At 37.5% G+C, this 21,809-nt stretch overlaps 1 protein-coding gene across 1 annotated transcript; it reads left to right on the plus strand.

Annotated features, from left to right (window-relative positions):
• The first annotated feature begins 17,536 nt into the window (after window positions 1-17,536).
• LOC149622104 (uncharacterized protein F54H12.2-like) lies at window positions 17,537-18,694 on the plus strand. Its single transcript, XM_089853672.1, has 2 exons — window positions 17,537-18,141; window positions 18,334-18,694. The coding sequence occupies exons 1-2, from the start codon at window positions 17,537-17,539 to the stop codon at window positions 18,692-18,694; spliced, it is 966 nt and encodes a 321-aa protein (XP_089709798.1).
• Window positions 18,695-21,809: the final 3,115 nt, after the last annotated feature.

Genomic DNA, 21,809 nt, shown 5'->3' on the forward strand with positions numbered 1-21,809 from the left:
CTGTTGCTTCACCTTAAACAAATAGGTAGTATATAAAGGATTCGAATCGCAGCTGTAGATAAGAACATCGCAATTGCGGGAATCTTTGGAGGCAGACCCCGCCATTGGAAGGCTAGACGTTTCTCGTAACCCTAGCCGACCGCCTCGTACGTCTTAACCTTCATGAAGAAGGAGTAGAAGTCAGTATGTACAGACTGGTGTCCATGTGGGATGGACAATGACCAGAAGATGGTGGTGTTTAGAAGCCAGTGTGTACAGACTGGTGTCCATGTGGGATAGACAAAGACCAGAGGCTTGTGGTGTTCGACAGGCTATGAAGTAATAGCCTGTAAGTGGAATACAATTTTCGGGAACTGCAATTGCGGTCCGGAAATTGAAAACACCTCCGATTTGCAAACTGCGAACGCGGTCACGTGGGTGTAACAACAGACAGACAGACACACAGACAGACAGATACGTCGAAATTAGAACCACTCCGTGACATACGTTACTCGGAGAGGTAAATTACTGACTGATAGTTCAGTCACTAAATTTGGTGGCCCAAAGTCTAGATGTTACTTAAAACTTTAGCCAACTTTAAGCAACAAGTTATGCAGCCAACGAGTCTAACTCTAAGCTCATCCACGTTGATTGATCACATATACACGAGGTACCCGCAACGCATCCTTGAAACCAAAGTGGTACCAAAGAAGATACACGCCCCAGGAATGGAAACTGTAGCTTCCTCTAGTGTAAATTTTTGTCTCTCCCCTCCTAGTACGCTCCAAAGGCAGGCTCGGTCGACCGAGGTATTTCCGGCTACATCGAACTTGCATAGACCGGAAGTTCCTGGTCAACCCAACCCCGAGACATACCTTCCATTCCCGGAGCGTATATTTTCTTTGGTGGTACAATGCAGTGTATCGGATCACGGCATAACCTGGGTCGTTAGGAAACAGACCTGCCCAAAACTCCCTAAAGTTCTAAAAGATGTACGAAACTTGAAAGCAATGGATACTGACAAGTTCACGGCTGAATTACAATCCCTCCTTACTTTTTAAACGGGAACATTTCGCACCCCTGGAGATGGTGTGCATTATCTGCAGACCACAGTAGTGACCATACTTAATAAATATGCTCCGCCAAGGACTAAATTTGTCCTAGTAAAGAACGGTAAAAATGAGAAAAAAATCAATAAGCATTCACATGCTTGTTTTTTTAACTTTTTTGCATTAAATTTTACATGTACTTCAGTTAAAACAACAATTTTTTAAGCCTAAATGATTAAAAGAAATTGGAAATATTTCATGTAATAAGATTGAATTATCGAAGATTATAATAAAAGTCATATGCACAAAATTCCCAAATTCCTTATTTGCGGATTAAATCTCAGTATACTATCTTATAAGGGGTTAATTTAAAATTTATTTTCATGATAATATTTTTAACTGTAGAAATGGTGAATATTCAGTTATTCTTTGAACAATGTTCACAAAAGTCTACCAAACATGCTCTGGCATAAGCGTATCACGCGCAAGTCTTTCACCATAAATCACACGCGGCATTTGACCTGTTAGAATTTTCAGGATAGCGACGACATGGATCATATAAACCACAGTAAGGGATGGGAAAAAAGGACTGTTTTGCGATACAAAAACCGCAGCACCAGCAAGGAAAGGTTCGAAAATATAGCAAATTAAGGTCTTTCAATATTTTACAGCGTTGTTTAAATATTGGTGCGCGAGAGGAACGAATTTGACCTATTAATTAATCAAGATCACTCGTAATTGTATAACATGGTTTAAACTCAGACGAGAATGGGGTAGGTAAATGAGATGTATTCCCCAAAACGACTGTGGGCGGAAAAAAATTATTACTTTGCTCATCCTCTTTATAAATATGAAGTCTATAGCGATGACGTGTGCTTAAAATCCCACTTCTGAATGGTGCCATCTCACACTGTTATTCTCCCAGTCTCCACTATCAGGTTAAATAGCAAAAAAACGTGCTATTTAAGACATAAGCCATGTCAACTTTATTTGACGCAAAACGCTGGCTTGGAAATTCTGATTTATGGGAATTTGGAATTCCAAGGATTGCTACATATCGGACAATAAAAGGAGCATAAAATGTGTTTTTAGGATACGTCATACGGTCGTACCCTAATAGATAGTCACAGTTTCAAAGTATCGACGCCATTGCGAACTTGCAATTTTTACGAATCCGAAGAAATTTTTTGGCTTATAATTAAACGATCTGTGACGAAAGTTTATTATTTGCTTAGGAAGAAAAATGTCGAAATATGTCTCCCCTCGGAAAAACAAATCGTTTACCAGCCCGTGGATAACTTTACAGAACGTTGTTGGACTAATAGCACACTAATGACCGGATGGCATAAACAAAATCTGCTTTAAAAGGTCTGTTGAAGATAAGGTTATAGATTCGAAAAAGTCAATAATTAACCTTTCTCAAAAAAATCTGTTCACTAACTCTATAAAGCAAAAGGAGGGACTAATCACTCTAAGTTTTGCTGTACAAATTAAGTATACTGAGAACTATGAAAATCAGAGCTTTAAAAGATTTCGAGTAAATTTATTTCTAAAATCATTATGATTAATTCTTAGATGTTTTGCCTTACACAGATAAGGGAATCAACGAAACCTTTCTTTATTTTCAATATAACCTTCCTTTCACTTGAATTGTTCTTTTATTTATGGCTAATCAAACAATGACCACAATTTAGAAAGAGATCCATTCAGGACCAAAAATTAGGATCTCCTTCGGCAAAAAAGCAGAAAATACACTCAACCGAGTAAGGCAACTTTTCTATTGCACGACAAAAAAGACGGTGTTATTGCGTGAAAACCTTTGTTATGCATTAAACGCAATTTTTGCCATTGCAGCAATAGTTTTTTAACTTTTGTACTTTTGCATGCTACACGAAATACACTACTCTAACTAGGTACCCCATCCTCTATAAAGAATGATTTCAAAACATATTGCACAGTCCGAAAGAAATTCCTGAAATAGATCTTTTATCTGACGACGATGAATTCTGCTCCAACATTGCTGAAGAGGTTTTATTGAAAGAAGCTTCACAAACTAAAATGCCTCATGCTTCAGGGTCCCAAACACGTGAAGCTTCAAAAACCCTAACACCTCAAGATTCAAGATCTGAAATCCCTAAAATACCAGAATCCGAAATGCCTTAAGCTTTTAAAACTTAACCACTAAAATTTTTTAATTAAAACTAGATAGACAATTTTTCATTAAAAACCTTCTGAAATACTTCCATGCATTTATTTCTCTTCCATGCATTCATTCCTAATACATACATGCATTCATTTCTAATACATACCTGCATTCATTTCTAATACATACCTGCATTCATTTATAATACATACATGGATTCATTTATAATACATACATGGATTCATTTATAATACATACATGGATTCATTTATAATACATACATGGATTCATTTATAATACATACATGGATTCATTTATAATACATACATGGATTCATTTATAATACAAACATGAATTAAATTTTAATATTTAGATTCATTCATTTCTAATACGTATGTCGAAATTGCAAATGCTCATACGAAATGCCTTGATGGAGTGAGAGTATACAAACGATGTGGCTATAAAATGGGCCTTGACCATCTTGTTTAGAAGAAAAAGTGTATATAATTTAGATTACAGGTTTGAACATCCTGTATGGCGTTGATATTGGCAAAGCTAAATTTTCTTGAAGTTTCTTGACCAATTCCTGGAATATTTACCAACGACTAGTTTAGCATCTAAGGACATCGCACTTTTTCTATGGAAAATGGCTTTCTACGGATTTTTTTAAAATTTAAGTATGTTGTTAAGCTTAGTTAGCTGATCAAAAGTGTCCGTGGACGTTTTTCCCTAGCTACCATAGTTTGATCAGTAATTGAAGTTGAAGTTGGACAATTACTTAGTGTAGTCTTTTACAGGCTATACCATTATTTTCGCTACCCTTTTTTTTGCTATGATGAACAACATTTTTTGTGAGAGTATAGGTGTGTAGATAGAACGTTTGCCTGGTGATATTTTTACCTCGGTTCGAATCCAGATAATCCCACGATGTTTTTTTTTCACGATGCTATCTGCAATGACAGTGACAACTCAAGTAGATAGCATAACAGTATTAATTTATTAAACTATGATTAATTCATTACTAGAGGACTAAGACAAGAGAGAGTCTGAAAGTTGAACAAGATAAAATATACATAATGCGAGTAGGCCAAAAAGCTATACCACTTAAAGTTCTTTGTTTGTAACATGCAGTTTAACCCGGTTAGATCTATTAGGCTATTGGCGAATACAGCAGTAATGGTGAACTTGGTCATGCTTACAGTTTTGCCTGAATGGAATTATTGCGCTAAACCGCTATCGCTCCCTGTTCATCCCTATTGGCAGCATCAAGCACGGCTCTTAATAGATTGTCCGTGGGATATTTCACAGTTTCTTAGTGGCGGGCATATCCAAAATACCATAGAACACTTGCAACGTGGGCGCAGACTCCCAGTGTGCGAGCACCTGCTTTGCAATTGCAATACGTTTGGAGGATTGGTTCTGGTTGCGGACCTTCTATTAGTTGCGGCTGTCGTTGTTCAGTGTAGGATATATATAATGTATGCTTTACAGCTTGTGTGAAACGTGAATATATTTTTCCGCGTGTCAATCCAGCTTCAAACTCTTGTGTTTCTAAATGAAACTCGTTGGCGATATCTCGCTGAGTACGATCCTGAATATATGAAGGAGCTAGTTTTACCTGGTATGGGCCAAATGTTTTTCCTCAAATGTATTCCAAGGGTAAAACCGGAAATCCCTCTAACTGATTTTAATCCATTGGAATCCAACGACCGTTCCCCTGTAGCAAGTGGAGTCTTGCTACAGGGGAACACCCGTTCTTGTAATGAATTTGGTCGCTGTGCAAGTTCAAGCATTCTACGCGCTAGGTCATCATCGGCACCTTGCATGACTATAGGTCGATCTAATCTGTTAATTATAGCGCAAGCAATCCTTAAAAAATCACCAATGCGTTCTCAGTGCTGCATTGGAATCATGTCCCGAAACATTTTGAAAATGCTCTTTAGATGTCCGTTCCGACTCTCCACAATCCAACGGGTTTTGGTGATTTTTCTCGATTGATTTGCCTCTAATGTCGCGAACTGCCGTTGACCCCTTAGCAACAAAGCTGGCATTTCATGGTTTAATCCCAACCCATCCAGGAAATGGAGAGCATCTCTATACCCTCTGTCAACAACAAGAATGTCGTTTTCACGGAGCCATTCACTAATAGCACTCCTATCCCTATCTATATCAGGGTTCATGTCGTGCATTAGGATCGCTGCATCGTTGTGTCTGGCGTCTGAAAAATATGGACCATGTGTACAACTTACAAGAAAAATAAGTGTAGCATAAAATTGTAATCAAATAAAGTTAATAGTATGATATTATTAAGAAACAAAGAACCATTGTTTTAGAAAATTGAAGCTAATGCGTAAAGTGCAAATCGAATTTTAGCTTTTAACACGCTATTGTTGTGAGAAAATTTGATTCAAAGACTTTAATCTGAACTAACTGCAAGGATTTATTTTATTATGATTCTTTTCTATATTTTTCTTCATAGACTACGCTCTAGTAGGTTTCTCGTCGTCCTTAAAACAAAGTTTAATCATGGAGGAAATATGTTTGCACGCCACAGGATAGGCAACTCCCCATCTACGACGGCAGCTTTTTACTATAATTCTATATAAGAAAATAGGACGCCATAATTGCCCTCGGCTCCTCCATAACAGATTCACCCACTCCCTTTTATTCTGTCGGTAGGACGCCACACAATGATTGGTAGAAACTACAAATTAATGTTTTGGGAAAAACACATAGGGCAACGCATTTCTTTTCTAGTCGTTTTTACAAAATTTAATTTAACAAGATAATTTCTTCCTTGTAATTTTTGCGAAATTGAATGGATTACATATTTCTTTACTCAACCCGATCTGTAAGTGTTCTATCGTTATAGTTATAAAAATTAAAAATAAATGCCATAGCTAGGGTGTGCGGGTAGTGATTCTATGAATATCGAATCTGGCTCAAGTTATCAAGTATTTGATTCTCAGTTATCAGAGTAATTGGCTTAGCCGGTTGACAGTTAATAGTCGAATATTAAAAATTACAAGAAATACTTATCGGGTAAAATCATTATAATTGACATCTCTCAAGTTGAGAAAAATATCTTTAATAATCGAAATGTTCAACGAATAATTAAATGTTGTAGTAGGTTATTTGTCAGTTATTTTAGCTTCCTTTTAGTTTATTTTGGGTTTCGGTTTATTTTTAAAAAAGTTCAGTTTGACATCAAAACTAAAAAACATAATAGCAGATAATATCGTATAATAACATTGGCTTAAAAATCCTGGGGTACGTTCAGCAACACTCTTGATGACCGAGCTTACTAAGCGATGTCAGATTTTAGTCATGATGTTTTGCGCTTGCCCATCATAAAAACCAACTCCTCGAGATGATTTTTTGATGGCATGACGTAGCGCTTGACATTTGAAATCTTGACAGACGAAAATTTGGCGACGGACTTTAAAAATTAAACTACCATAACTATTATTCCTGCAGTAATTGTACTAGTTTTCTTTCCAAATCTACTTCAACCATTAAAATGGACATAATTTTCTTAAACAATTGCATGAACTACGAGCTCGTTAATAATTGAAAAGAGACATTTGCGCTTCTTTAAGTTTTGAGGGCGAGTAAGTCGTTTCCCCGACTCCATTTTTCAAAACAGCGCTAAATTCAAAATGGCACTTTCTCGTTCAACAACATTTTACGTCACTGTGACGTGTCGAGCCCATCAACTAAACATCAAGAAAACAGAGATTTCCTTGAGACTTTCGTTACTCATCTCAAAACAGGACTTTTTATGGTGGGAAAAACCTAAACAAACCCGTGGCCTGTTTTTAATTCGAACCCTCCCGCTCTCCCTGGTAAAGTTTTCAAATTTTATACTTTGTCCTGTTTTTAAACTACCAACACAAGGAGAATAATCAACATGTTGATTTTTCTTCTTGTGCTACCTCCGAATGCTTAGATTAAGTCAAATGAATATAAGATAAACACATAGTTTTACACACTCAATATTAGAAGTTGAAAACAAAATAATCTGGGAGGACTACGGCCCCCGCCCTGTTAGTCATCCCTCCTTATATGTTTACATAAGCCAACAACCACTTTGCATTTGACAAGGGTTGAAGAAAGAGACATTTTTCAGCCCGGGCGGTTTCGGGTTATTGGAATAGTTAATCTGGGTGGGTGTTCGATATGCTTTTTCCGGCATAGTTTCGCGTACCTGCACCACCCTAGTCCGTGCATTTTATATGAAGTATAAGCGTTCTTGTTGTTCCCATTCAAGGGTTTTTATTTTCTTTACAACTTTAGTATCACGATAACAATAGGAAAACTAAAACATTTTGGAATGATAGACAAAATCTTTACATTCAGGATTACATAATGGATAAACTGTCCAACAGCCATAACATCAGGTACTGTAAACCTCTTCTATTAAAATCACAGTTTTTGTGAGTTAACGACGTAGTGTTTGGAGGTCCAACCGATGCTAACGAAAAAGCGACTTTGGTCTTTCCTCTAGACCGTTGAAATGTCCTAGCCTTAAAAGCTTCGACACAACTGTTAAGGAAATAGAGTTTGCTAACAGTGATACTGACTCTGAAAAGTAACTGAGCAAACGATTTTCTAATCTTCATCTTAAATAGAGTTTTTAAGTGTTTAAAGGTGGTTTCATCGACTTACATAGGTCGGTTTCATCGATTTTTAATGATCGGTTACATCGACATTTAAAACAAATGTGGGTTCCTCCGAACATTCTGATTGTTCTATAAAGGAAAATTCTACTTTGCCAAAGGCAGGAGGCAACCAGAACTCGACCATGAGGGCTGAGCTAAAACTAGCCTTTGCTAAGAATAGAGCGCCAGTCAATCCACCCCTCGATTATCTGCGCATCTAGTGGTATTTGTTTAAGCTAGTCCAAAGCCGAGACTACTTTAAAAATCGACGAAACAGATCTTTGAATGTAATTAAAACCGACGTTTAAACGCCGGTTTCGTCGAAATTTAAAAGTAGGTTTAGTCAACTTGAAAATCGGTTTTCTCGTTTGTTTGGATATGTTACTAATTTTCTTACATAATGGTGAAGTCCTGACTTACACGCTGTTTAACGAGTCACTTACGGTAAACTTGCAGAGGTTAACAGAAATAGCTAGTACAGGGCACTGCCAGTTAGCTTTGGCACAGGGGCTAGCCACCACATCCATTGTAATGGGTCCCACCTGTGAATAAGCCACCGGCTTAGTGTGGCCATCCTTTCGCACACAAAACTTCAATTATTATTTTGTTTAATTCCTGCTTTCTAGTTCAAAGTATATAACTAGAGAACAAGTTAAAAGTGGTTTGTTACAATTGAAAGATTCAGTTGCAAATGGAAGTGAATTGAAATACCTGGACAAAGGAGTCAGGATCGGGGTAAGTTTATTCTCTTGTTTGTTCTAGACAGAACACCTTTTGGCGACGAATAGAACTGTTGAGACGTGTCTACGAAAAAATGCTAAGGTCTATTACTGTACGGACTAAATACCCCCAAGACAAAAGACCCCCGGTCATAATCCCCCCATTTTTAAAAACGTACAAAATCCCCCCTCTCTCAAGACAAAATCCCCCGGTCATTTTCCTCCCATCCAAGTTAAGAGTACAAAATCCCCCCACTATCAAGACAAAATCCCCCCACTCTGTAGACAAAATCCCCCTACTCTCTAGTCAAAATCCCCTACGCTCTAGACAAAATTCCCCGGTCATAATCCCCTGTAAGGTTATGTTAGGTTAGGTTAGGTTTGGTTAGGTTAGGCTAGCTTAGGTTAGGTTAGGCTAGCTTAGGTTGCGTTTGGTTAGGTTAGGTTAGTTGTGGTTAGGTTAGGTGTGGTTAGGTTAGTTTAGGTTAGGTTAGGTTTGGTTAGGTTAGGTTAGGTTTGGTTTGGTTTGGTTAGGTTGCGTTTGGTTAGGTTAGGTGTGGTTAGGATAGGTGTGGTTAGGATAGGTTTGGTTAGGATAGGTTAGGTTAGGTTAGGTTTGGTTAGGTTGCGTTTGGTTAGGTTAGGTTGCGTTTGGTTAGGTTAGGTTAGGTTGCGTTTGGTTGGGTTGGGTTGACATGCAACAGTTCTTGAACTGTATCGGAAATAATTTGGCTTGGAATTAAGAAAATGTACTTTCAATATTAAAGAATATAATTATTAAACGCATGAATTGATGTTTTTTTCCTTATAAATCTTCATATAAATTGAAATCGTTCTCTAGGGTATTTTGTCCTAAACACAGTTTGGGGGAATTTGTCCTGGGGCTGGGGGGAATTTGTCCTGTGGCTGGGGGTATTTTGTCTTCGGCATCCATTCGGGTGGAAATTGTCCGGGGATTTTGTCTCCTACCTGAGGGGATTATGTCCTTTTCTTCTCAAATGGGGGGATTATGTCCAGGGGGGATTATGTCCTACATTCGTTTTTTATGCATCCCCAAAATATACCTTTGCGTAAAGGTAATGTGTATTACCTCTAAAGTAGGGATTTTCTAAGAGAACAAGCTATGCTTTTGGTTCCGAAAAAGGTATCATTAACAACTGAATTATAATTCAAAATTTTGAAAGGTACTTCTTATTTGATGGAATAATCGTAGACTGATAGTGTTATTGCCCATCTTTGGATTCTTGCGACCGCAATCGTAAAATCTCGATTGGTGTTTGCCAACAGTATCGCTAACGTTCTGTGGTTGGTTAATATTGTGACCTTCCTTCCCAGAATATACTCGCGGAAACGTGTGAGTACGAAGACTAGAGATAGAACTCCCTTCTCAATCTGCCTATAGTTACTTTCTGCTGAAGATAGGGTTCTTGAAGAAAACATGATGGGTCTGGGAAAGAGTCACACGCTAGGTTGATTGGCTTGATTGGATTGTATTAGTACATTAAGAGAAGCGGGGATTTCTTTGGCTTCGAAAAATGACTTGTTAGCTTCATCGTCTCACAATCAACTAAGCTATACAGTGGACTTAGTTGGTTGAACATATTGGGTAAAAATTAGGAATAGTAACTTAACAATCCGAGACTGGACTTTACTTCCGCTACGATTGTAGGTGCTAATGCTTTTCTGGCATCCAGTTACTGTCCAAATAGCAAATACTCTGCTGAATTGGCCACAAAAATGCCTTTCTCCTTGCGAAGTTTCATCCCGGCTTGTTCTATCCGGCTGAGATTATCTACTGGGTTTCTGTAGTGTTCCTCTTAGTACATGCACGTTTTCAGCAAGTCATCTTGAAGTGTCGCGACGTGTGGAACATTGGTTAGCAGGTGTTCTATTTCCCCTTGAAAAACAGCGGACCCCGATGATAATCCGAAGGGTAGTCTTTTGTAACGATATAAACCTTTTTGATATATCTATATTAAAACGGCTAGAATTTTCAAGTCTTTTTGTTTGCTTAGTAAAACTGATTTCGGTATGAACTACAATTAATGCTTGAGACTCTAGTTTTGCTTTTTTTTTAGAAAAAATTAATTTCGATATTAAACATATATGGCTAGAATTTTCAAGTCTTTCTTTATTACTAATTAACGTCGATCTTACTAGCTAAAGGAAACTTATTCTACTTTCTCGCTATAAGTCCAACATAATTTAAAAATTTTGCAAATAAAATTGGTTCTCAAGGTTTGCGAGTTGGGTTAGGTGAGAATTCTTCGATTTCGATCCAGTTTTCGGCACAAAACTCTTTGTAAAATGATCTGTTCTTTTAAAGTCTTGGATAATCGTCACGACTGTTGCAAGTATGAATCTTTACTTCCTTTTGGCGCATTGACGGCTTGATATCGGTTAGGAGAACCGTGGGTCTTCGTGGTTCATATTAATTTCGTCGAAGTTCATTGATGATCCTGTGTTTCGTTTTCAGCTCTTTGCGGACTTTTTGTTTCGCAGGGTTTCTTTGGAAATTTCGTCTTACGGATAAAACAAAGTGTTGCTTGGGCAGCTTCCGTGGTCGTTTTTCCTCGATTAGATCGGCGTAGTTCTTCTTAGTTACTTGGGGTCATTAGTGGTCATCGAGAATTTCTGCTCCTTGTGCTGTAGATTGATTTTGACTGGTAATTGAATCGATGTAGAAGTCCTCTTCTGCTTGTGTTTGATCTATACGTTTCCCTCGGCATAGTTTTCTATATTCTCCAATTTTGTTGCACTTTTAGCATTTTTGGATTACAGCGGGGCACTTCTCCCTTGAGTGTTCTTCTTTATTTCCGCATCGATTACAGCCACTTTTGTTCTTCGAAGTGCGGTTCCGTGGACCCTTAGTCTGAGGTCTCGTGGGCTCACGCGCAGGCTTCTTGTAGGGTTTAAGTTCTCTATTTTGAGGTCGTGACTGTTGATGGTGATGTTGTTTATACCACTCATGTAATCGACTTGACTAATTGGATTCGTGCCATTGAGATCGTGCTGTTCTAGTTTCTTTTCTTCTGAACTACGAATGGTTTGAATCGCCTGTTCCAGCGTCAGTTTAGGGTCATCTTGTAGTCCTTCGGACAGATGTTTGTTAGAAATATCCACGAAGATCCGGTCCTTAATGAGTTCTTGTCTGAGGGTTCCGTAGCCACAGTTTTCTACCAGGGCGTACACTGCAGTGATAAACTTGTCCGACGTTTCCCTCGCCAGCTAATTACGGGTATTGAACTGTTCTTATATCACATTGAGCTGAAGGATGAAATGCTTCTGAAATTTGTCCAGAACAACATTAATTTTTGTGTTCTGCGGCTGTCAAGGTAAATGATAACAGAAAGTCGTCGGCTTGATCGCCCATCAGGTAAATGAGAGCATTGACTTCTTCCTCTTCAGCTACCAACAGAGAAAGGATGGCTATAAATTAATATCTGCAATGATTGCTGCCAGCTCACCTTTCACGCTGACTGCAGCATTGCTTTCCTCCTCAGAAGCCTCAGAGACTCCCTGTAGAGGGTCCTGTGGCACGTGGAGGACTTTAAACGCTCCGACGTCCTGTAACGATTTTTCAACGTACCCTGTATCTTTTGGTGGGTGCGTTCAGCTCAGTACCTATCGTTTGCAAAAACTTAACCTAATTACTAATTCTTATTATAAATAACTATGCGAATGATTTCGACTTACAACATATTTAATAATAAAATAATCAAGAAACTTATATTTACCTGATAACAAATGTAAATGGTAAATTAATCTATTATCGAATGGTCTTAATTATAAATGGTTACTAATTAGTTTAATCACTAAATGGTGTAATTACGTTTAATAAATGGTGCACCCATGCTTACTAAAGTTTAATTAATTATTATGTGCCTCATGCTGCACATACTTATTTACATCAAATTAGTAGAGCTTGTTAATAGCTTCTACTTTTCTTATTGCACTACGTACTAATAGTAATTATTGATTTCTAATATTAAATCAAAAACACCACACACGAAGTGTTGGTGCGACCTTAGAGACCACTTAAGTCTGTCGTTACTCGCGTAGTGTTTAAGTCTTAAAGTTCTGACTTATCTCATAGGCATTGTCTTATGAGAATATTGGCCCGCTACTTAATTGATGACGCAGCCCTTTGTCGCCGAGGGTTCTTCGTTAGGGCTTCATTCGCGGACATCGTGAATTGGCGCAAATATCTCCGACGTGGTCAGTAGAACACGCGGAGACCTTAGTTTTCACCCTTCTTCGTCCGTAGCACACCGAGAAGTGTTTCTTTTCTTAAAATAGAAGCTTGGAGTCGCGGGTCGACCTGGCGACCCCCCTAGAGCGTTTTCCAAGCTTTTCTTTCTTAAGGTTTTCAAAGTTAAGTAGCATCGCGACCATTCTTATACAAATAAAAGTACAAACGTACAAGCTGATTTAAAAGACTGATTTGTCGAACTCCTTTGGGTTCTAAGAATTTTACTTGGCGGTTGCTAAAAGCAGCTGTCCTTAAAAGCTAACGCACCCCAAAATACCCTGGGTACCCAAGACCACGCTACAGTCCACGCCAGTGAGACCCTAAAATCCATCCTCCTTGATGGCCACCATGGAGGAGCCATCAATCAAGAAAATCCAGCGTCTGCTACTCTTCTCATCAAACGACTTCAGGCACCTACAATAGTCGGTTGAAAAATCTGCCATTGTAGACCCTGAGCAGCCGAAGGAGAGCCGCCGGATCCGTGGTTCGGAATTACACCTTGAACAGCTTCGGAAGCTCAATGGCTTTCATAACTGAAAGCCGCGTTCCCCCTATAGCACGCTCATTATTGTGTAACACCTTCACGAGCCATTCACCGGTGGCAGAATCTCTACAGGAATAACCCATGGCCCCAACCATGATGTGGAGCGGTAGTGAGCTTCCGGAAGGATAATCAGCGTCAAATTTATCAAGTATGGCGGCCTAGATGGGACCAACGTCCTCATCCGTGACCGCATTAGTCGAATAGCCATCTTCAACAGCGTAGGCATACCTCTACCCGTTCAATAAACTTCTGCTAAGTAAAGATTCAATAAAGTTGATTGGGCTGAATACGTTTTTCTCCAAGTTTTTGACTATTTCCTGGTTTTAGGGGTGTAGTATGTGGACGCAAAAATAGCTTTGGGAGAGCCGAGTTCATTGAGTAGCCGATCGCGTTAGCGAACTGAAACACTAACGCAATTAATGATGGAAAATTAGACTACTCACTTATATAGATACGCGTTGATACGTTTTTCACTCGCAAATAAGAAGGCGTTTGTTCTTTAAATTGAATGAAAACCAAAAAATTACTTCATTTTTACTTAAAAAAATGATATTAACTATTACTCGTGCATTGAGTTCTCTATTAAATTTTTACTTTAAATTACTTTTTGTGGCGCACTTTGCCCCTCAAAAAAAACTAACTTTTGTTGTTCCCGCGCTTTGGGGCTCACATAAAGGGTTATTCGTTATTTACTCGCGCTTTGAATAGCTCTTATTTTTCCCCCGTTGGTGGTCTCTATACGCACGGATAGACCTCGTTTCAAAAGTTCTAAAGGGAGTCTCTCTTAAAAATTAATTATTTCTTATTGTTTTTCCTGCGCTTTGGGTCTCATTAAAGTTATTTGATTTTTACTGGCGCTTTGAGTAGCTCTTATTCTCACATAGGTGGTCTCTAAAATATCACGGATAGACCTTTTAAACTTAAAGTTCTTTTAAGAATCGCCTTATTGGCCTCTTAATGCACGGATAGACCCTTTCGCTTAGAGTTATTTAGGGAATCTGATATCATGTCTTGGTCAAGCGCTATTTTTATAGTAAATAGCGTGCTTGAAACACAAATTCTGACCAATGACCGTTCTGCTTTTTTGGAGTTAAGGTCCTTACCCTAGCCAATGATAATCCTTTTTTCGCTTTTACGTTCAAAAATATACTTTTAACTTTCTTATTTGTTGGCTTAAAAAATACCCAAGCAAGGAGTAGTAGTATAGAGCCGCACTTCGTACCTCCGTAGGTGTAGAATGTAGAGTGTAGGTGTAGAATGTCAAGGTCACAGTGTCAATGCCCTCTGCCACGCCCCCTTGGGAAACTCCCGCGCGCCCCCTGGAAAACTCGCGCACGCCCCCTCGCGGGAAAACTCGCGCGCGCCCCCTGGCGGCTGCGCCCTTCGCGGGAAAACATTGCGCGGGAATCTGGCAGTCCTGTCTCTTCTACAACTGTCTCTGTGACGTCATTGGCGGGAAAATCTACAACTGTATCTGTGACGTCATTGATAAGAGACGAATGGAAGCTTTAGTACATTGCCAAGGGTTAATGATAGGTCTCTGCTGGAAGTTGCGCAATCCATTGTAATTTTTAGTTTGACTCAAAATTTCAACCTTTTTTCAAGGAGTTTATTTTGATTATGGTATTGTTTTAATGGTAATTAAAAGGTACACGTAAAAGCGTAATTAATATATAAGAAAATCATCTTAGACGTAATAGTAGAAAGCAACTGTATCTGTAACGTCATTGGCGGGAAAATCTACAACTGTATCTGTGACGTCATTGATATAAGAGATGAGGATGAATGGATAAAGGTTGAACTTATAGCTTTAAGCATACATTGACAAGGGTTAAATAGAAAATCTTTCATTGAGAAAGTGTAATTATGGAAAATAAGTTAAGCCGAGTGTATTATAACAGTGAAAGTCCTCTCAGTTACGGTAGCGTAAAGAAATTGAAACAAGGAGTGAAAAATGTTTCGAAGAAAAAAATTAAGACATGGCTTCAGTCTCAACCAACATATACCATTCACAAAGCAAGGAGGATATACTTTCCAAGAAATCGTACTTACGTTACAACAGCTAATGAAGTATTTCAGTGCGACTTGATCGATCTACGAAATCTTAAGAAATATAATAAAGGGTTTCAATATATTCTAACTATTATTGATATCCTCTCAAAATATGCTTGGAGACTTCCTTTGAAAAATAAAACTAGTAAAGAGGTTTTGAAAGCTTTGCGGAGAGTTATTAAAGAAAGAAAGCCGTTACGGATTAATGTTGATCAAGGTAGCGAATTTTTATCAAAATTGTTTAAAGATTATTTAAGAAAAGAGGGGATAATTCTTTATACTAGTGTAGGTGCGATTAAATGCGGAGCAATTGAAAGGTTTAATAGAACTTTAAAGGATAAAATCTTCAAGTTACTAACTAGAACGAAGAAACTAAATTACATTGATGCCTTACCCAAAATAATGAAAGCCTACAATTCAACTGTACATTCAAGTACTGGTTTCGCTCCTGTATATGTCAATATGCAAAATGAGCATTTAGTGTGGAAACGTCTGTATGGTTAACAATCTAGGGCAAAACCACCAATGTTAAAGGTCGGTGATCTTGTTAGGCTAAATATAAAGAATAGTAATTGAAAAATAAAAAACATTTAAAGTTAACGAGTCATGTCGAACGATTCATTTTACGTAACTCTCGTGAGTACGGCTTCTATGAACGTGTTTCCGGGAAACACGCAATCTCATTTTAAAGTTCAATTACCAGCTCCATTGCATTTGAATGGAAACTGGAATGTGGGCTTAGCCGAAGCATTTTTACCTAAAGCTTGGGATAATGTGTCTTCAGACTATCTTTATTTTAGGGCCGGAGTCTACGATTATACGGATAATATTTGGGATCAATCAAAGGTGCAATTTACCGGCAGAACTTTACGCGGAGATGGTTACGACGCGTACAAAAATTTATTAAAAACTATGAACAATGCCATACCACCGGAAATACGATCTTCGGTATACATGTTTGTAACATATAGTGACGATAATGAAAAAGCTTTTTGCGCCCTTAGGGCTAAAAATGGGTATGAAGTTCAAATACCTGAGGAGATGGGTAAAATCCTAGGATTGAGTTCCATGGAATGGATAAAAGAAAGATTTACGTTTCCCGAAGAACTCGTTAAAAGAAAGAAAGAGGACCCTCTCGTCCTAGATAGTTCCAATAATTTTTTCTATATCAGGAAGAGAAAAGGTCATAAAAATGCTCGAGAGTTGATATTACAAATACAAGCGGTTCAATATACAAGCATTGAAAACGTCATCGAAGCTATGACCAATGAAATTCCTACGGAACATAGATCCATGATTAAAATAAACCTGAATCCTGACGGAAAAGTAAATATCAAATGTGTAAATGATTATTATCTACTGTTCACGAAAGAAAAGTCGGGTCTTGGAAGATTGTTAGGGTTTCACGAGGATCAAATGGACTATCCTCTTAGAAATTCAACTAGCAAGAGTATAGCGGATATTGACAAGGGCACTGCAAGTTTATATATTTATACAAATTTAATACTACCTCAAGTAGTTGGTGATGTCTATGTTCCGTTACTAAGGGTTGTGCCTATAGTCAATGATAAATCAACAACGTTAGCCGTCCATCAGTTTCAAAACATTGACTATTACCCATTAAGATGTCCGTCATTTGAAATGATAGAAATAGACATGAGAACTGATTATGGAGAGAATATTATGTTTAAGTTAAACAAATCAGTCATAAAACTTCATTTCATACTCAAACATGACACGAAGTAACATATACCTAAATTACTACTTGAACCAAACCGGAAGTGGTCTTAGTCACTTCCGGGGACCAGTATTTCAGAGAGGAAATGGTCTTGGGAGCATTTTTAAAAGCTTAATAAGATTTATAACACCAGTTTTTAAGCCCGTTGGGAAAGCACTAGGAAGAGAAGCCCTAAGAACTGGGTCCAAAATAGCTGGTGATTACATTGCGGGTAGAAACCTAAAAGAGTCTCTGAAATCTAATTTGAGCGAAGCTGGAGCAAATTTATTACAAAAAGCGAGTCAACACTTGTCACAACCGCAAACTGGTTCGGGTCGCCGTAGAAAGCTGAAGACTAGAAATCGAATCATAAAGAAAAAACGAACCAAGACTGACTTTTTGGACTAAAAAACAATAAACATGGTTGAGGGTATGATGTCAGGACTGGATTTATTCGCGGTACCACCGGCGAATTACAATGTTGAAAATAGTGACTACGTAATTTACAAGCCTTTGGCATCAATTTCGGATCAAGGCCCTATTGAGTTCTTTGTTCCAGGATCTAATGATCTCTATACGGACTTGGCTAAAACATTGTTACAAGTTAGAGTAAAATTACTCAAAGATGATGGTTCTGCATTAACTGCTCTAGAAACGGATGTGGGTCCTGTGAATTTGTTACACGCCGCTCTGTTTAATCAAGTAGATGTGTTTTTCGGAGATACTCAAGTTAATACTTCGACAAACGCATATCCGTATTTGGCATTCTTTGAAACGCATCTAAATTACGGTGACAGTGCAAAAAATTCCTATCTATCTGCAAAAATGTACTACAAAGATAATCCAGTAGACGCCGCAAAAATGTTTTTAGCTGCGAATAAAAATGATAACAATGGTATGTTGAAAAGGAAAAATCGCGTAGCCCTCTCAAACCCCGTTGATATGATCGGTGATTTACATCTTGATGTGTGTCGAATGGACAAGTTTCTTTTAAATAACGTAGATGTTAGGTTTCGATTCATAAAGTCAGTAAACGAATTTGCTATTATCTCAACAATAGCAAATCAAAAATTTAAATTTAAAATATTAGACGTAACTTTACTAATTAAAAAGGTTAAGGTCAATGCGGAAATAATGTTAGCTCACGCTATGGTTCATGAAAAACATAACGTTATTTACCCTATTAACCGGACCGTGTTAAAATACTTTTCTATTAGCAGTGGTTTAACGGATATTACACGCGAAAATATATTTATGAACAAAATGCCAGCCCGGGTAATTATTGGTTTAGTTAGAACGGCAGCCTTTAACGGCGATCTGAGTTTAAATGGTTTCGAATTTGCTCATTTCAATTTAAACTACTTGGCCTTAACAATAGGGAACCAAACATTTCCCAACCCTCCGTTTACGCCAAACTATAACGTTAACGAGTATTCCCGAGAGTATCTTTCAAATTATACGGCTTTGGACTTGTTCAAAAGAAATAAAGGAAATTGTGTTTCTTACGAAGAATATAAAGAAGGTAACGTTCTCTACGGATTTGATTTAACCCCGGAAGAGCAAGCTAGTGCGGAATAAACAAGGAAACTTAAGAATATCATAATGTAACGGCTATTGTTTACGCGGAATTTGAATCGGAAATAATAATTTCAAAAGATCGCACCGTGATTTACAATCCCTCAGGAGAATGAACACCGTAGAAATAAACGAATTTTTAACGTGTGAATCCGTAACAAAACCATTTTTTCTCGGTGTTTTTGCCTTTGATCAAAAACCATTACCACCCAGACAGAAAAAATATTGTTTTTGTTTGAATACGGAACCAAAATCAAGCCGAGGCATTCACTGGTTAGCAATCTACGTAGATAATGGAATAGGTACCTTTTTTGATTCTTACGGAAATGATCCTTTTTACTACAATCTTGTAGACCTTAACCTTTACGCTAGTAAATGGTATTTTAACAACGTACCTATACAATATCCTTTGTCCGAAACGTGTGGACTACATTGTATTTTCTATTTATTTAACATGTGTAACGGCTATACCCTAGATATGATTATTCAAGACTTATATAATCCTCATGATTTAATGTATAACGAAGCAATGGTACTTTTGTTTATGTGCAATCATTTATTAAATCATAAAGACATGTATTGTAATCAATAAACTTTATTCGTATAAATCGATCCATTTATTTTCCGTCTTTCGTCTTTTGTTTTGTCGTCTTACAGTTATGTTTGATTCTTCTTCTTTTGGTTTGGAATTTTTTTTAGGTTTCCTTCTTAGTTCAAGCGGAGAGTACAATTTTTTCAGTTCTTGATATTCGTGAATTACTTGGGCCATACTGTTTTTCCTATTCTTTTTAAGCCTTTCAGGATTTGGTAATACAGTAGATACTGGAGCAGAAAATGTAAATGGCGGAGCTGGTGCTGTTGCTGCTGGTGACTGCGTTGACATCACATTTGCAGGTGTTGATGGCATTATATTTGGAGGCAGTGTAGGTATTAGATTAGGTGTCGATGTCGGGACCATTGGAACTGACAATGGTTGTACAATAGAGGGTTGACTTAATTTTACGGTCGATGGTTCAACAAATTTCTTAACGTTTAGAAACTTTTGTAGCGTTGTCAAATTTTCTCTCAATTTTGTTTCGCATGTTCCTGGTTTTTCAAGAATTTCACTCATTTCTTTGTCTAAATCGGATAATTCTCTGTCTACGGCCGACAAAACTGTAGAAGCCGGAACTAGTATCATTTTTTCATCGTACAGCGTTAATCGCCGAAATTACACTAGGTACCAATGTTCCTAGTAGTAAAGGCCAGAATCCCCCTGTTTGATTATTCATCAAACGACGTTTCTTTTTTAATGACAAAGATTTCAGAGCTAATCTTCTTATAACCCTTTTATGACTCCTAAGTTTTGTCTTTTGAGCCTTGGTGATTGGCAAGCCTCCAGTTGTAATATTATGACAAATATTGCAAATAGCTTTTATCTGCGCATTGCTACTATTTTTAAGAATTTTTTTCTTTGTTTACTATGTTTTAAAACGTGTAAGAAGGGATAGTGTGGACGAAGTGATCGGGGTACCATCGCTATGGTAAATAATTTATTTTGGCAAGTTCGCGTTAATTTAATCCTCGACAAAAACTATCATAGGACCATCAGAAGGAAGGACATTGCTCGTTAAACGTAGTTTATCATCTTGGTCCTGTTTACAATCAATTAATATATAACTATGCGGTTTCTCCGTAGCCATTTCATAGGCTTTAGCTAAAAAATGTTTCTTTTTGGGAAACATTTGCCGTCCTAGGTATTCAACAGCGGACGAATCTCTCGGAGACTTATAGATAATTATATAAGAACAATTAAGACTTATTGTCCTGGCCTCTTTCCCCTTAGCGAAGAGGTTCTGCGTAATTAAAATCAACGGGGTATTGAGATGCTGAGACCCCTTGACAAACCAATCAGAAATTTGACTGCTACTATTACACTCGGATGATAAGTCGTCGAAAATCAACAGATTATTTTTAGTCCTATCGAAGAAATCTTCGTCATTAGGCGGTAAACCTTTTATAAAATCGATATTTTCAATTTTTCTTTTTAATTCGTCAAATTTTGGTTTATACATAGAATAACAATAAACTATACGATCTGGAGGTGGCTCAATCATTAATCGACTATTTTCCAACAATTTAAATACAAATGTCGATTTTCCCGACATAGTTGGTCCGGAGCAAACCATTTGATACGGATGAATAAATTTTAATCTGCATGCCATAATTTATAATAAGTGAATAAAACCTTTTTTAGAAAAACGTTAATATATACGTACGAAAAAGGTTGAAGCAAAAGTCGTCAAGACGACCTCGTGGATATGTATCCCGCGAATTACGTTGAAGAAGTTAAGAAGTAATGGTCGAAAATTGCGCTTAATTGAAAAACAGCAGCGCGCGTGTGCATCTAGGGACTAGAGTACGTTACTTGAAATAAAACTCAGAAACAGATGAAATCGTTTCTTCGGTCTCTGCCCCCTCGTTTTATTAAAAATAAAAAGAACGAAAAACGAAATATCAAAGACAAATAAACAACAACAATATCTCTTCATTTAAAAAAAACGAACTCTTAATGAAGCATCTCTTGTCCATTAATTGTAAAGAAAAACAGAAAATAAATGACACTATTAAACATTGTGGTGAACTGTTTTATTATTAATTTTAATTTTCTTAACCGATCAATTGAGTTATTAGGATATTATTTCTGTATTTTTCATAATAGAGTTGAACTGCCTATCTGTACGAGGTTGAATTCAGGGTTCGTACAAACCTGGGAAACTGGGAAAACTAAGGCAAAAAATTCAGGGAAATTTAGAATTTATGGTAAAGTTCAGTTGGAGCGGCGCCTGTACGTAATTAACTGTTAGAACGCGTCTTCTATTGTAGGTCTTGGAGTAGTGTTACGGTTAATATCTTCCCCCATAAAACCGTGTTCGAAGGGATAATTATTTGACGGACTATGCCAATCAGTAGTTTGTTGGCAATCGTCAGCATCTTTTAATGAGAATAATGGTTGTAAAATGCAGTTGGAACACCAACTTTTGTTATAGTTCCAGATATAATAGCGTAGCACGTCTTTACTATTAACCTGATAGTGATCAGTTAACTGTTCATATTTAGCGTTTAAACAATCGTTTAA

This window comes from Phalangium opilio, unplaced genomic scaffold (assembly GCF_054372755.1).
Source record: "Phalangium opilio isolate 3A_F unplaced genomic scaffold, DU_Popi_V2 ptg000200l_1, whole genome shotgun sequence".
NCBI lineage: Eukaryota > Metazoa > Arthropoda > Arachnida > Opiliones > Phalangiidae > Phalangium > Phalangium opilio.

Bases quoted from the DNA above. Each gene is read 5' to 3' on its own strand.
- LOC149622104 (XM_089853672.1), top strand. From the start codon at position 17,537: ATGGTTGAGGGTATGATGTCAGGACTGGATTTATTCGCGGTACCACCG. The intron at 18,142-18,333 runs GTCAGTAAACGA...CTTTTCTATTAG, and splicing joins GTTAGGTTTCGATTCATAAA to CAGTGGTTTAACGGATATTA.